A 17,057-nucleotide genomic window follows, 5' to 3' on the forward strand; every position below is an offset into this window, starting at 1 on the left:
CATGTATATCATCAATGAACATAACTTTTGATATATAATTTGACATATAAGGATCAGTTATGAGATATTTATTATAAAGCAAGAGCTTTACTAAGAGGCAGGAAGAAAGAAAGAGCACAGAGCACCAATCTTCAGGGAACAAATTTATTTTGATTTTTCTGAAAATATCAGGAACTATGAAAAACAAGCGAAATATTTGGCCATACCAAAAGCAAAGTACAAGTAAAACAACATTTGGAAATGATAATCTTAAACAAACATGTTTCAAAATACCAAGTTTAACACTCTTTCCTCCAGAGCAAATCCGCTTTACTAAATCACAACACTAGAGTTTTTTAAATTGACATAACTTAAAAAATAAAAAATTAAAAGAAAGAAACCACTCCATTCCCACCCTGGAATCTTGTCATTTATAAAACATGCTTAACTGTCAATGACAATGAAGATGAGAAGCCTGAAAATACATCAATGAATGAATTCAGATTCCAACAGAACACAGTGCTTTACAGCTAGGGAAGAACACTTGTACTCAGGTCTTACCAAATACAAATAAATACAAGATTAAATACAAACTACTAAATCTTTCTGTAGAGTAGCAGCTTTCACAAAGTAAGGAATCCAGTTCCATAGAGTTGGATGTTCTATAAGCTTATGGCCGATTTTATTCCCACAGTCCCAGAGTCTTGAACTATCAAAATAAAATTATCTTTGTCTTGGAGCAAGTCTGATGAAGGCACCAAAGTCCTATCCTCCGTGTTCATGCAAATGACACTACAATGCTCTTAACATCCTTTCAAGGTGACTTCAACCTATTAAGAGTATCTAAGTATCTAAAAAGATGTAGAAGGAAGTTAGAGCCTCATCTGCATTACCAAGGTCCAGTCTCTAGTCTTTGCCCCTCCCCAATCCTTCCAGTCTGGACCACTAGTTTAGGAGGATAAAAATACATTCCCATATTCCCTAACCATTAAAAAAACACAGATATTGGTGCAGGAAGACTCAACATTTATAATACTTCTGAACTTTTTAAAACTTAATAAACCCATCTCTCAAAGTAAATTTCACAGCCTCTTAATATTTATTCTCAATCTGGACTTAGTATGCAGCTCTCTTTGGTGTCCATCTTTTCCAACATTTTTCAGAAGTTTACCTTGGAGGAAATCTTGAAAAAAACTTCCAAATTAAGGGAACTCTCATGGCATGCAAGTGTGAGCACTAAGTTAAGGATACTCTTATTTCACAGAAACCCAGAACTATCAGACTATGACTTACAGAGTTCTTTCTATTCTCCCAGAGAAAATCTTAAACTGAGATTCAGAGAAGAGGTTCCTCACCCAGTCATAAACCAGTTTTAGGAAAAGGAGGGGTAATGCTATTTAATTTGGTTTTGTAGTTCTTCGTGGAGAGTTTTAGTTAAGACTGCAGACTTATTGCTATCTTTTCTTCATTCTCAAGCCCAAGTGGCTATGGAAACATTTCAAGAGTTCCTTTGGCAAAGTGATAGTTCCAAAGAAGTCTGTGTCTTTTTAATCTGAGAACCTTATTACTTTCAAAACAATTTTCTCCAGAACCTTGAAGAAACTGGTCTCATTGGTTCATGTGATGAAAAATGTCTACTAAATAGACTAGTTTTTGTAGCCATCTTTCATCTCCAAAGCACTCAGCAAAATCTGGCCAGTATTTCCTTGTGTGTACTCTGGCAATTCACCTTTCAACTCAAATATCCTGTTGAGAACTCATCCTCTGACAAGCCACTGAATTTCTGTATGATGATTTATGTGCTCCTTGTTCAGACTTTAGTTTTGTTTTCAAACATTCTTGCATACATGGGTCTTTAATAAAGTTAACAATTTCTACAGCATTATCCAGAACTTTCTTCACTTCATCTCCTTTTATATATCAGCACCTCTCTGTGAAGAAAGTAGTGTGCTGTAACATCAACATCAGGATTTTCTTTTACCAAAATAAGGCAAAACTTGTCATGGAGGCAACCATGAGCACCAGGACTATTCATGACAGACCTTCAGTCCTCAGATATGAAAACCCATGAAATTTATATTGCCTTTTGTTTTGAGAGGCTCCTCACAGAAAAAGCCTTCTTGAATTTTAATCTTACCAAGGCTACAGTATGGCAAATATTCATGAAATCTGCTGACTCATCAACCCAGATTGAGAAGCTGCTGCTTTTCAGGTTCTTGTACAGCTTCCTGCTCTAGCATTTAATGTTGGTATTAGTCTCACCAACTATGTGAGTTTTTCTTTTCGTAGTGTAATTGCTGCTACTAAATAATTTGCTTCCTAAACCTTTAACTGAATGTGATTTTTTTGTTTAAGATTTTATTTTTAAGTAATCTCTACACCCCATATGGGGCTTAGACCTACAACCCCAAGATCAACAGTCTCATGCTGTACAGACTGAGCAAACCAGGTGCCCCTGAGTGTGATTTTTTTAAACAAAAGTTATTATTTTGATATTACATGATGTCATTTTAAATAATGAACATCTTTATCATCAAATGGTTATGATTTATAGTTCCAATTGCTGGAGCAAATACTAGGTTTATAAGTTCCATTCCACAGACAATGTATAATGCAAGAGAATAGCTTGGATTTCAAAAGTATCTTTCACTATAAAGAATTTGTCTCTCTTGTTGCACTGGCATCCTGAAGAAACACAGAAGACTCTTTATCACTAACCTTATCAGAAATGCCTGTAGTTCTATGCCTAGAATGGTCCTCTTCTACCTCACCCATGCCTTCAAAAATTGCAGCACTAAATCATCAGAGATGTTTGTGACATGTTAATAAAACATAAAAACTGGCATAGTAACAAAGTAAGAGAATCACACACACAAAAAGAAAAACTTCACAAAAACAGTTCACTTCTAAACCTCTAAGACCTTTGTTTTTGCTATGTTTATAACAAAGTGGGAGGGGACAGCTGAACTGCAACACATAAAAATTCCTTCCTTGGAATGAAAATTCCCCATGAAACTCTCTTTTACAGAGTTAGTTTGTTCCCATAAGTCAGGTGGCAGCGCAGCAGGGGAGGCTGGGGAGGTTAATCAAGAGGGAGAGGCCAACATTATCTTCCTTCCACTCTCCCCCTCCATGCAAGTGTTCATCATTTATCCACAGCTTCTCCCAGCGCAACCAAGTGTACATCGGCCTAATTGCACACTGGCATATGGGGGTGAAAAGATCTCCAACAGAATTATTAACGGAATTGCTAAATCACTGTTCACTACTGTGAGCTCAGCATTATATAGTGCACAAAGGTAAAAAAAAAAAAACGATATACTGTCAGTCACAATTTTATATGGAATCCTAGCAATATCTCACCAAACGCCATCTGAGAAACCCACCTGCAACATCAAATGAATTATTTTTCCTCTGAGAGGTCATTTTCATTTGACTCCGATCTTTCTGTGACTTGACTTTCAAGTTCAGGTTTAGCTCCTCCCTCATTCACCACCTGTATCTCAGATCTTGGTTTTGTCTGCCCCAGGTCCTCATTATTTTCGGGTACCACTTGCTGGTTTTTTCCTTCTGCTGGGTCATTTGATTTGTCACCAGGTTCCAATTTAGCTTCTTTCCCATTTCCTGCTTGTGCTGGCTGCTTTGGGTTAAGTTGTGATGGGTCCTTAGCACTCTTCACCACCTCCTGGAGATTATACTTTCTGAACAACATATAATCTTTCACAACACTCAGGCAACAGACAGCTTTAATGATTTCTACTACCACCGTGTATTGTGGATTGGAAAGATCCACTTTATTTTCCGAATTGAGGCTGCCTACTATTCCTGTAACAAAGAGTAAGAAAACATTTAGAGGGAGAAGTATATCATAAGTTCAACAGATACAAACAGAGTCCTTCATCTTTTCATTTGGGACTTGTTAACCCAGTATATATACTCGTCTACTCTTCTACATGGACTTCAATCAAATTCTGTGAACTCTGGGGCACCTGGGTGGCTTAATCATTTAAGTGTCTGCCATCAGCTCAGGTCATGATCTCAGGGTCCTAGCATGGAGCCCCATGTCAGGCTCCCTGCTCAATGGGGAATCTGCTTGTCTCCTTCTCCACCCACCTCACCCACTCATGTGCACTTTCTATCTCCCAAATAAATACATCTTAAAACAAAACAAAACAAAACAAAACTCTGTGAACTCTTTCAATAAATAAATACAAATGAAATCCTGAGACATTTATTTATTTATAAATTTATTTTTTTATTGGTGTTCAATTTGCCAACATATAGAATAACACCCAGTGCTCATCCTGTCAAGTGCCCACCTCAGTGCCCATCACCCAGTCACCCCCACCCTCCGCCCACCTCTCCTTCCACCACCCATAGTTCGTTTCCCAGAGTTAGGAGTCCTGAGACATTTAATCAGAGTACTTTTTTCCCAAAAAATTCAATCTTGACTTGGAAGATTTCATTTCTACCTACCCTAGAGTCTCATATCTAACATACTGAAATCTGTTAGGTTTGATATTATTTTAAGGACTTTTTTTTTTTTTTTTTAAATAATCTCTGCCCCCAACATGGGCTTGAACTCACAATGAGATCAAGAGTCACATGCTCTATTGGATAAGCCAGCCAAGCACCTCTATTTTGAGGACATTTTAATATACTTCTTTTTTTTAATTTTTATTTATTTATGATAGTCAGAGAGAGAGAGAGAGAGAGAGAGAGAGGCAGAGACACAGGCAGAGGGAGAAGCAGGCTCCATGCACCGGGAGCCCGACGTGGGATTCGATCCCGGGTCTCCAGGATCGTGCCCTGGGCCAAAGGCAGGCGCCAAACCGTTGTGCCACCCAGGGATCCCTAATATACTTCTTTTATACCCAAAAATATAAGCCTTAAATTGTAAAAAAAAAAAAAAAAAAAAGAAAAGAAAAGAAAAAAGAAACATAAACTCAAGAATTTAGAATTGCATACTAATATAAATCACTAAGAGAAACATACCTGCCAATTCTTTGATAACTTCTTCTCTATTCATGTGACTATTATTTCGAGATTTATATACAATCTGAAATGTCCCTTTGTTTGGAGCTTTAAACCAGGGTTCCAAAAATGTTTCTGCATATTTTTTCATATCTTCTAAGAAAGCCTTGCACGTGCCTGAAATGGGTAACATACGTAGAATAACTCGAGTCTTCTTCTTCTTGGTTTGGTACATATCCTGGAGAATATGATGTACCAATTTCTCAGGTTCTAAAGGAAAAAAGAAAAAAATTCAGCAACAAGTAAATTAAGCAAACAAGTAAATTAAAAATATAAATTCTCGGACGGTTTAGAACCTCCTCAAACTCTTTAAAATGAATTTTAATTGGCAGTGACCTACGTATAGTAGAAATCAGCATAATAAATGTTAGTAAGTCTAATCCAACTTTTTTCAACTTTCTTCACTGCCTGTAATGAATATTACTATATCTAATATGGTCACTCTTCAGCATTATTACTGCTTTCACTAAAAACAATTTTTCATGAAGACACTGGAGTTAGCATTTTTGTGATGTCTCATTTGTCCAACACCACCATACTATTTTCCTACAAAAACAGCAACTACAAACATAATATTAAACAGTACACTTTTTTTTACAAAAAAAAAAAAAACAAATTTGCAAGTCACTTTAAAAGATTTAATTCATCCATCAGTTAAGTTTGCATAAAAATCTAGATCCCAGAACTCAGAGGAGCCCTAAAACCATGATCATGATGTGGTCCTTAGGCCATCCTCACTATCTACAAGTCTGTTTGGAGCTACTCAGTATTTTCAATATTTTTAAGCTAGTTAACTGGGGATGCCTGGATGGCTTAGCAGTTGAGCATCTGCCTTTGGCTCAGGATGTGATCCCAGAGTCCCAAGATCAAGTCCCACATCAGGTTTCCTGCATGGAGCCTGCGTCTCTCTCTGCCTATGTCTCTCTGCCTCTCTGTCTGCGTGTCTTTCATAAATAAATAAAATATTTTTAAAATAAATAAATTAATTAACTGTATTAAAAAATCTAGGAGCTTCTCCAGATTTCCCACTTCTTTTGAAAAATCAGGAGATCTGGCCCTATAGGACTACATTCCAGATGGCTGGAGCCATTCCAAATTGGCTGGCACTGAAGAGCAGCTGTTCCTCTTAGACAGAATATGTACTCTTCACCTAAAGAAACATACAAAGAAAGAGGCAAAGCCAGGTTTCCACTCCTAAGCCAATGTGATGTTCACCACCCCATTCTACCTTTCCATATGCCTAGTGCTAGAACAGTGTGGAAAAGATCAATCAAATGATTAACTGAGCCATAACCATGAAGCCATTTTGTAGGCAGTGTTCTGCAGCAAGGAGAGGTCCAGATATTATAGGCTCAATAATCTTAAGGCTTATTATTCAGACACACCTATCCCAAGTGTCCTGATGAAGACTACATTATTTGCTCCACTCTCCACTGACTGGAATCTTCTTAGCTTCATCTCTGTAGAGGCTTTAATGTCACCAACTTCTTTCCTCAAAGCAGCCTCCACATCATCATCTTCTCCCTCACTTCCAGAGGGCTGTTGATCTTTGTCCATAAACTGCATGAAACAAATGAGCAGAAATGCAAAAACAGCTCATATTAAAAGCTATAATTAACGATGTGAAATGTCCAGTAGCAGATGGATCAATACTGAACATAGGCTTTTTATTAAAAAACTGATATATGGCTCCCTACAAAATGTGGAGGAAAAAGGGAGTTCCCTCAGACTGGGGCACATAAAACTTGAAAATGCTTTCAAAAGTACCTTAACATTCTAGAACACTGGGTAATGTGCTCAACCAGATGAATTAATTCAAGATAGACCTTAATCCCATCAGAGATATCTTTGTGCCTAATAAGGCAGTCTTCTTTTGGTGAGATTATGATGAAGGAGCAGAGGGCGAGGTGAGGACAAAGCCCAAGCTGACTCCCCACAACCACCCCCTACAGGTGGGATATGTAGGACATTCCTCAGGCACTCTGGCTGCCCTAAAGTTAAGGGAAGGAAAAACAAATGGCTAATAGAGATCAGAGTTCTGCAAGACAAGAGTTTCCCTCAGTTTACAAATGTCTTCGTTAATTCGGGGGGGTGGGGGGGAGCATTCTTATCAATAATCTAACTTCCAGAAGGAAACTCCCAACCAACATACTATTATTGCTGTACTAGAGGGAAAAACAACCCTAACTTGACAATGACAAGGTCTCTATCTATCTTGAAGGTCTTCTTTAGCATAAAAAAATTCTTTTGAAAACCTCTCTTTTCCTTTACCTCCCCCAACTTCCAATTTATATAGTCAGTCACCCCTCATAACTATGGTGCAGCAGCTGTTTCTGCCAGTGGGCCCTGTCTTCGTGCTTTAATAAAACCACCTTTTTGCACCAAAGTCTCAAGAATTCTTCCTTCTCCCTCAGCTTGGATCTTGCCTACATTCAAATACTACATCAATTAGACCAAACAGTTATGGCATTAAAAAACAACAACAACCCTTACTTCTATTTTACTAAGGAACAGGGAACAGAAATAGTCGAGAATTTGCTCAAGGTACCAGTGTGGACAGGACACTGGTCGCCCAGTTCTCTGCCCCACCATTATTAGTATGCCAGTCAGGTGCTAATAATAATTATACATATTTAAGGACCTTTATTATATACCAGGCTGTATTTTATTTGCATAAGCCACTGTTTTTAGTCAACATTCTAAGATACACTTTCATTTTTCCTTTTTATTTAGCTCAGCATAATTAAATAATATGCCCGGGGCCCAAGCCTTAGAACTAGTAAATAAATACATTTTGAATCCAAATCCCCAAATCATCCTTCCCCTTTTAATTCGTTGAGGTGTTTGTGTATGTATTAGTCCAGATCCTAAGCCAAGAATAAAATGATTTCCAAAGTGTGTTGCTAAAATTTGTATGCGTACAAAACTTTTTACTTTTTTTTTTTTTAAGATTTTATTTATGTATTCATGAGAGAGAGAGAGAGGCAGAGACACAGGCAGAGGGAGAAGCAGGCTCCATGCAGGGAGCCCGACGTGGGACTCGATCCTGGGTCTCCAGGATCACGCCCTGGGCTGAAGGCAGGAGCTAAACCCCTGAGCCACCCAGTGATCCCCCCAAAAACTTTACTTTTTAATTGCATTTACACACGCATTTGAAAAAATAACTAACACTGGTACTAAACTCACGATTTCAGAGACAAGGCTTAGGAGAAACATATGATAACCGTGGCGTAAAAGTCGTGGTAAGATATGCAAAAACTAGGAGGACAAATTAAGTTCCCCGTATGAATGTGGACCGTTTACTTAACTTGCTTGAGCTTCAGTGTCCTCGTGAACATTAATTACTTCACAAGTGTACTGGAAGCAGTAAACGTTTGAGAGCTTCAGAAACACAACACGCGGACTGCGGAAGCAATCTATAAATAGGAGCCACTATGACTACTAATGGGGAGGGAAAAAAAAAAAAAAAAAAAACCCCAAAGGTGTAGGCTTTTCAAACCCACGACCCGGCAGGGGTCTGCAACCCAGACAAGGCAAAGAGGCGGCAACGCAGACGAGGCCACGCCCTTGGCTAGCTCCCCCACAAAACTCGCGCACGCGCACCGGGCAGCCGGCCTTTCGAGCATCGCCTCGTCCCTCCAAGGCCGCTTGCACGCTACGGGGCCCGTACCTTTTCGGGCCCATACATGTCGTCGCCGTATTCATTGAGCAGGCTGTAGGCCTCCTCCACGCACTTGCGCTCGTTCATGTTGCAGGTAATGAGAATGCCCTGTAGCCCGGGTTCCAGCTGCCGGGGCCCGCCGCCGTCGCAGCGCCGAGCCCGCTTGGCCTGCACATACTGAGCTTTGCCTTTGCGCTTTCCGCCGCTAGACTGAGGAGGCTGCTGGACGGGGGTCGCCATGGCGCGCGAGCCGAGGCTAGCGAGAAACGTGTTTCTCCTCAGCTCCGGGCTTCCTCACTTCTGCGGGCGCGGGCTGGTTACGTCGTGTGCGCGCCACGGCCTCCCGTAGCCCCGCCCCCAAGCTTCTTTCGGTGCTGCGCCGGGTCCCAGCGCCGGTCGGAGGCAGGCTGTGGAGAAGAAGTAGTCCTACTGCTCACCGGCGCAAGGATGCTCGGACTTCCTGGGAAAGCCGCTTTCCGCAAGAGCTGGTCTGTAAACTTACACGATGGCTTCCAACTGGATGTAGACCGTCCTTGCGAAGAACCGTTTCATTTACCATTCATATTCATTGATTTATTCAGTTAATATGTATTAAGTACCTGAATGCTAGTGATGGACCTGAGTACTGAGGTTGGCAAAGCAAGACACACTTCACATACATCTTGCCCTTATAGGCCAAGGTCTCGTAGAAGTCACTGGGGCCTTCCAAACCATCCTACTTATTTTTTGGTCCTGGTGAAATGTGCATAATCAAGAGACTTTATACTCCTGTTGAGGAACCCTCAGAGGTACATAGAACACAGACTATACAGAAATCATAAGTCTCAGAGACTTGATTATCAGCATGAGAAATATAAAGTACAAGGAAACCTGAACACCCTTTTTTAAAAAAAATATTTTATTTGTTTGACAAATAGCACACACAGGCATGAGGAGTGGCAGGCAGAGGAAGAGGGAGAAGCCGACTGGGAGCTGGAGGTGGGGCTGGATCCCACGGTCCTGGGATCATGACCTGAGCTGAAGACAGATGCTTCACTACTTAACCACCACCCAAGGGCCTCTTGGACATACTTCTTAGCATTAAATTGTCACTATGGGAACATTTTAATTTGTAACGTATTTTTATATTCATACTCAAGATATTGTCCCTTTCCATTTCTTTCCACACTTTTGATGCTGATGTCCTAACAAGTGACATTTTGGTGAATTATTGTTTCAGGTGCACTTGGTTTGGATAGGAAATCACATCCTCACTTCTTGAACAAAATCGTGGAGAGCCAAAAGAGGGTTTGTCCTTTTTGGCTCCAGGAAGAATCAGCTAATCCAGTGACCCAAAAATGTGGAGTGGATGGTAGTAGAAAGTCAGGAATAAAAAAAAACCTCTTAGTTATTGTAAGGCCTGCATCTCTCAGATTGACATTCTTGTGACTCCCATGACAAAGTCATGCTGATATGAAATAGTAGTCTAGAAATCCATATACATATAAAAGAATTTTTGCTGATAGGAAAGGATTCTTCTTTTCTTCAATGAAATATCCCTTGCTATTTTCTTCATGTCTGGCCCCCAAATGTTTAAGAATGCAGTCATTAGTCTAGATAGGTAAGCAATCCCTTCATAGCTAACATCATAATATTCCACATACCCTAAAGTTCAGAATCCAACTCCTTATATAAGTTCAAGTAATTAAAAGTCAACTTGAACTTTATGAATCCCTTGTGTTGGTGTTCCACCTTTGACGGTGTATTACTTTGGTGAGCAAATGCAGGAGTGCTGTGCATTTTATTGATGGAGATATTTCAATCTCACATTTGGAGATTTAATTATTATGTATGAAACAACAAAATACTAAGAAGAGGAAAAGTAATTAGCCTGATGTTGAACTTCATGGTTAATTGGGTTTTTTTCTTCACTATATGTATGTGTAAATACATATGTATGTGTATGTGTATAGTTGTATATATATACATGTATGTATATATGTGTCTTGTGTATATATATTCCTCACATAACCTTATCTTCCCTTAGGTTCTTTTGCTTAAATTACTAATATTAATACTAGCATTCCTGATTAGTACTAGGTATTAACTGTCCTATTCCACACTGCAGTGTAGGACAAATGGAAAATATTAATTTCCCTTTCAGGGTGCCTCCTTCTGGCCAAATATGGAAGTGATTTCATAAGAAATGGAATCCTTGAGGAAGTATTTTCCACTATGTCTTTATTTACTACTATTATTCTAGGGGATGGAGGCAGAGAAATAATGAGATTCTATCACCAAGAGGGGAAGACTGGGGTAGAACATATACAATGACTACCTATGATTACTTCCTCTTTAGTTTTTGTCTACATATGGTTGACATTTATTGTTTTTGTTTGCTCAATAAGTGAACCTCCTTTTTTGGGGAGGAGGTGGAATCCATCATTGGATGAGTCTAAGTAGAAGCAGGTCCCACCTTGCATTGTGGAAGCTTGAAATGTCAGGTATCCCTTCTTCCCACCCTATAATGTGAGCACATCACCTCAACTTCATCAACTGGATGCTTCTGTCTGGGACTGATAATTGGAAGCAAATGTGTAAAAGGGCAGTGCCTATTTAGAATTCATCCCACCAATGGCAGCGGCATCGCAAATCCAGTATCAGCAGCATTGCAGCCACTCCAGAAGTGGTGGCAGTGCCAGACTTTCCAGAACATTGGTCTAGTTCCAGCCTCCTAGCTCCCCTAGCTATCCTTGGCACCTGTTCCTTTGGCCTTCCCTATAATCCTGTCAGCTTCCCAAAGCCTTCTTTTTTTTTTTAATAATTTTTTTAAAATTTATTTATGATAGGCACACAGTGAGAGAGAGAGAGGCAGAGACACAGGCAGAGGGAGAAGCAGGCTCCATGCACCAGGAGCCCGACGTGGGATTCGATCCCGGGTCTCCAGGATCGCGCCCTGGGCCAAAGGCAGGCGCCAAACCACTGCGCCACCCAGGGATCCCTTCCCAAAGCCTTCTATTAAGTACTTTTTGAGCCTAAGTTTGCCAGAATATGTTTCAATATTCTTAAAACCAAGAATGTTGGCTTCCGTATTTCACACTGCTTTCTCTGAGGTCTTTTTATCTGTAAATCCAGTGACTGCTCCCCATACTCACCCCCAACTACTCCTCAGGCACAGAGTTGCTGCCAGATTTGAGTTTGTACAAATCATAAAAGAGGTAATCTGATACTGCACAAGGGGCACTGAAATAATAGTCATTAATCCTTGTTCTAATCCCGGATCTACCACTATTTCCAAAAATTTTGTCATCATCTTATTTTTTGCTTCCACCTATATAATTAGCACAGCCTTTACTTTTCAGAATCGAGATTGAATAGCATAGATTTCTGGAGGTCCTCAGTTGGTTATGAAGAACAGTTTTATTATGCTGTCACTGCTGGTTGTATCTAGAGACACAGAGCTGAATGAAACTCATTTTTATTTTTCTTTTCATCTTCAGCGCCTAGCATAGCTCCTCAGACCATAGTAGATACTCAAAAAAATGCTACTGAATATTTGAACTCAACCCCAAAAAATGTTCAATAAAGGAAAAAGGTTAAGACTTGTGCTATTAAGAAGGAAAGTATACTAAATCCAGATCCCATTAAGCCCCACCAGAGGAGCTAGAAAAGAACCTAGGAATTAAGAGAGATCTCCCCGGCAATGCTGGAAACACATTTGTGTAAAGTTTCTATTCATGTGAACTTTCACTTCTTTAGGTTACCAGTCATGGTCAGTAGTCTGGTGTCTATCATTGGGCGCCAAGGGTTCTATGATGTGGCTTATAAAACTCCCTTCTGGCTCCTATATACCAAATGTTGTTGTTGTTTTAAGAAAAGGAATTTTGGCATTAGAGAAAGATCCCTTGACACCCTGTGCAGGAGATGATGTGGATGTGGAATACTCTGGGAAATTTGCCTTTGATTCTAATTAACCTGTCTGCTCCACATTTTCATGTGGTCTTCAGCCCAGCAAGGTAGGAATGGTGTAAGACATTTTTTAAAAAAGATTTTATTTATTTGACAGAGAGAGAGAGAGCACAAGCAGGGGGAGCAGAAGGAGAGGGAGAAGCAGGCTCTCTGCTGAGCAGGGAGCCCAATGCGGGGCTCCATCCCAGGACATTGGGATCTGAAGGCAGATGCTTAACCGACTGAGCCACCCAGGCACTCAAAGACATTCTAAATTCTCTTACCCTTTCTCTTTCTAAACTTCAAAGTTACTGCCATATAGCTTCTACTTGTTTGTTGAGGACAGAATCCATCCTGGACCCAAACACAGAAAGCACTAATAGATTTTGCTCCTGTTCTGACTACACCATCCATCCAGCATATCCTGCTTTATTCTTTTGATAACCCGCATTTTCAGGAGATAGATGTCTTGACACTGAACCCCGGTCACCTGCTGACATGATTTCTCTACACCTCCCACCTTCAGAGTTGGTACATGTGTATGATCAAGAGCTCAAATTCTAAAGCCAAACCAGGTTCAAAGCCCAGTTCTGCCATGTTCTGGCTGTGGGACTTCAAGCAAGTTATAAGCCAAATTTCCTCATTAGTTAAAAATTTAAAAACATTTTTAATAAAAATTTTTAATTTTTAATTATTAAAAATAATTTATTTTTTATGTGTTTATTCCAAAGAGAGGGAGAGAGAGAGAGAGGAGGGGTAGAGGGAGAGAATCTCCATCAGACCCACTCCATGCTGACTGTGGAGTCTGACATGGGGCTCCATCTCATGAGCCTGAGATCATGACCTGAGCCAAAACCAAGAATCAGATGCTAAACCAACAGAGCCACCCAGATACCTCCCCCCCCCAAAAAAAACCTTTTTAAATGGAGATAAATAATAAAATAGCCATTTTCTGGGTTACTGGGAGAACTCCTTAAGATCATGCATGACAGTTTCAGTCAATATGGACTTAAAAACAGCTGGTTTAGGGCTCAGTTGTGACTTCATTGAAGTCTAGTATTTTTGGTATTAGTATCCATTCTCCCACTCAATCCCCTGATTTGTCCCCTTACATCAATGTGTCACTTATGGAAAGCTAAATTTAATCATTTTAGGAAGGAGGCCAGAAGGGAAATAAATTTTAAAAATAATATAATTTGAAGTCAAACAGGATAAAATACATAACACCTGCCTGCCCTTACCTCTGCCAACTGGTTCCTCCCTCCCATTTAATGGGATGACATTCCACACCTTTCCCTGGCTCTGTGCCCACAGACCTTGAGTCACACATGTGCTTTCATCACATCCACAAGTTGCACAGAAAATATGCCCAATAGCCTGAGCCCCAGATTGGAGCCTGACTTTGAAGCCACATGAACTTGGGTCTATCCCTGGGGAAGCCACATTTGATCTGGCTCTTTGTTCCTACCTGCATCTTTGCTTAGCCCTGCTCAGCATCCTAAACTCCTGATCCCAGCCTCCCTCAATGTGCTTCATCCCACCACTGCTGGAGTCTAATTTTCACAGCTTCTCTAAGGACAACTCAGCATTTTATGGACATGTGTTCTCGAGGGCAAAAGTGAATAAATCTCTTTCCCTCCAATCTGCTTCTCTAAATTTATACTCAACACATACATGAGTCTTCCTCCTTAAAACTTTTCCTGAGGTTTCATGGGAACCTCCTTCCTACTTCTCTGAGATTTGGTTAAATAGTCTATGCTTAAATTTAATTGCCTTACTATTTAGTTCTACTTTGACCACTTCTAGATCCTCCTCCTGCTCCTCTTACTTCTACTTTAGTCAGTGCTCCTAAGGATGAATCCCTAATGATGGAATCTCAGACTGTTCAAGAAATTAAAAATACATCCATTTGAAATTGAAATCATCTATGAACTGCATACTCCATCATGACATAACAAATAGCACGGGATAAACTACTAATGAAGAAGTATAAATTTCAGAGTAGGTACAGTACATGTTTAAGAGTCCAGGATGACGGAGGTTTAAGGGATCTTTCAACACAGATGAGGCCTAAATAAGAATCTACATGAGTAGTCAGGTTGAATAATTTATATTTAAATTAAAAATTGGAGAGAAGTCAATGAGAATACAGCATTCAATGTACAGATGAACAGAGAAACAAATTGATTAAGAACATACATTGAGGGACACTGGGTGGCTCAGTGATTGAGCATCTGCCTTCTGCTCAGGAAGGATCCCTGGGATCCTGGGATCGAGTGCCACATCAGGTTCCCTTCAGGGAGTCTGCTTCTCCCTTTGCCTGTGTCTCTGCCTCTTTCTGTGTGTCTCTCATGAATAAATGAATAAAATCCTTAAAAGACAAAAAAAAGAACATACATCAAGAGTCAGACAATCTTGGTTTTTTTTTTTTTTTTTTTTTGAGAGAGAGAGAGAGACAAAGAGAGGATGAGTAGGGGAAAGGGGAAGAGGGAGAAGCAGACACCTTAGATCCTAGGACCCTGAGATCATGACTTGAGCTAAAGATAGACATTTAAACCAACTGAGCCATGCAGGTGCCCGAAGAGTCAGTCTCGTGTTTAAATACTGTGTTTAAATACTACCACTTCCCTAGCTCTATGACCGTGGGCAAATTAACTGCTCTAACCTCATGTTCCTCATCTGTAAAATGGGAATAGCTACAATATATGCCTTATAGGTCACTGTGAGTATTGAACAAGATAATTCGTACTAATCACACATAGAAATATTCAATAAATGTTAGCTACTACTGTTTCTGCTGTTTTGTTGTGGCTATTGCTAATTGGAAGGTTTGGTGAGGTTAATTTATAATCAAATAAGAGTTGAGGTGAAGACCCAGGCTTTTAGTGTTGACCAGTTGGCTTTGAAGTGTTCTTAACCACTCCTTACTGATTTCTGCTACCCAAAAGAAGCCTCATTTTATCTAAATGTGTTAATTTGGAAAGATCTACAAGATACACGAGAAAATGAAAAAAAAAAGTGAGGTATGTGTACTATAAGCTGATTCATGTTTTAAAAGGGAATATATATGTGCATATATATATACACACACACGTGAGTATAAACACATAACATATACACTAACATATAAATGTTTTAATCTTACATGTATATAAAAATGATGCTTAGTAAAACTTCAGACATTTCTTCACATTTCTCAACTAAAGCCCAAAGCTAAGGATTAAGAGGTGTTAAGTCACTGCCCTTTCCATTCTAAAGAGAACTGTCAAAAAAGACTAAGGTAACTCTCTCTGGTTTGTGAAAAAGTGAGTCAGCTGGTCCTGCTACCCTGATACCACTCTGCTTTTGGGGCTACATCAGAAGCCTGGGGACAAGGGAGAAGAGATTACTTTTACACTCTTTGCTGAGAGGGACACTAAGGGAATCCCTCATAAAGGTTAGAAGTGCCTAGAAGAAGAGACTTGGCATCACATTCCTGGGATGATGCCCCCTTCTGCCGGGCCAAGTGTGGAAATGAGCCAGGGAGAGAAGAAAGAGACATAGAAGAGGGCACAGAAAGTGAGATGGGTAGAGAGACAACAGAGGAGAGGCCTGCAGCCTGAGACGGAGTGTTCTAAAGATATGTATCTTGTGTGTCAAGTAGATTCCCAGAAGGTACCTGGGCTTGAACAGGTAGACCCAACAGACAGAGGATTAAAGTCACACAACATGATAAACCCTCTTGCCCCAATTTTTTTTCCTTGCCCCAACAACAGAGTATCTAGAGCTTAGAAATGGGAAAGGGAAAGGTGTCTGGGAGACAGACAAGCCACTTGTCTCTAATCTAGGTGACAGAATGGAAGGAGTGCAAAAAAGTAGCCAGTCCTCTTGTCCACTGCTGGTCTCCAGGAGCACAGAGCAAATCTATGCTGGGGAGAGGGGAACATGTGCAATGTACATTGAGTTTGTGATTAACATTTTTAAGTGGACAAACTTTTATAACTTAAAGTAATTCTGAGTTGTGGGATCATCCAAAGAAGTCACTAAGGGATATTGTATATAGCAGGGGAAAAGCAGAAATTGGGAGAAAAAATAAAGTTTTGATTTAAGACTTGTTTGAAAAACTAGTTGTAGTATATTCCACCCACTTCCCTACACACACACACACACACCCTTGTTTTGCAATACATTTGGTAACTACTATTATATCATTCTGTATCTTTTATTTTTATCCACACGTGTGTATTATTTTTATATTAAAATAAACTGTTGCTTTCTTCATGTAGATGCTCCCAAAGTATTTCTCTTCCTGCTAGGTCCAGGGTTAGGCTAATTTCTCAGCTCCCTAGAAAGGAAGGTGGAGCTACCAGAATGTGGGCAGAAGTGATACATACTTCTAAGCCTAAAATCATATGAGATCCTCCACAACTGTCTCTCTAAGCTCTTTGCTCTGGCTCTTGCTCTCCTGTTTGTCGAC

The 17,057-nt window shown here is 40.0% G+C and overlaps 1 protein-coding gene and 1 long non-coding RNA gene across 2 annotated transcripts; one reads left to right on the forward strand and one right to left on the reverse strand.

Annotated features, from left to right (window-relative positions):
- Window positions 1-130: 130 nt before the first annotated feature.
- Window positions 131-9,004, reverse strand: THUMPD1 (THUMP domain 1 NAT10 acetyltransferase adaptor). The gene is made up of 4 exons (XM_072836072.1): window positions 8,684-9,004; window positions 6,399-6,573; window positions 4,975-5,223; window positions 131-3,804 (listed from the first exon to the last, which is right to left on the reverse strand). Exons 1-4 carry the CDS (start codon window positions 8,912-8,914, stop codon window positions 3,383-3,385), a joined length of 1,077 nt encoding a protein of 358 aa, XP_072692173.1. The 5' UTR covers window positions 8,915-9,004; the 3' UTR covers window positions 131-3,382.
- LOC140638545 (uncharacterized) lies at window positions 8,613-9,782 on the forward strand. Its single transcript, XR_012035568.1, has 2 exons — window positions 8,613-9,462; window positions 9,592-9,782. It is a non-coding gene; the product is annotated as an uncharacterized lncRNA (long non-coding RNA).
- The last annotated feature ends 7,275 nt before the right edge of the window (window positions 9,783-17,057 follow it).

The sequence above is a fragment of the Canis lupus genome, chromosome 8, assembly GCF_048164855.1.
Source record: "Canis lupus baileyi chromosome 8, mCanLup2.hap1, whole genome shotgun sequence".
Lineage (NCBI taxonomy): Eukaryota > Metazoa > Chordata > Mammalia > Carnivora > Canidae > Canis > Canis lupus.

Bases quoted from the DNA above. Each gene is read 5' to 3' on its own strand.
- THUMPD1 (XM_072836072.1), bottom strand. From the start codon at position 8,914: ATGGCGACCCCCGTCCAGCAGCCTCCTCAGTCTAGCGGCGGAAAGCGC. The intron at 5,224-6,398 runs GTGTGTCTGAAT...TTTTTCCTTTAG, and splicing joins CATCAGGACACTTGGGATAG to AACCTGAGAAATTGGTACAT. The intron at 3,805-4,974 runs GTATGTTTCTCT...TCTTTGTTACAG, and splicing joins AGTTATCAAAGAATTGGCAG to GAATAGTAGGCAGCCTCAAT.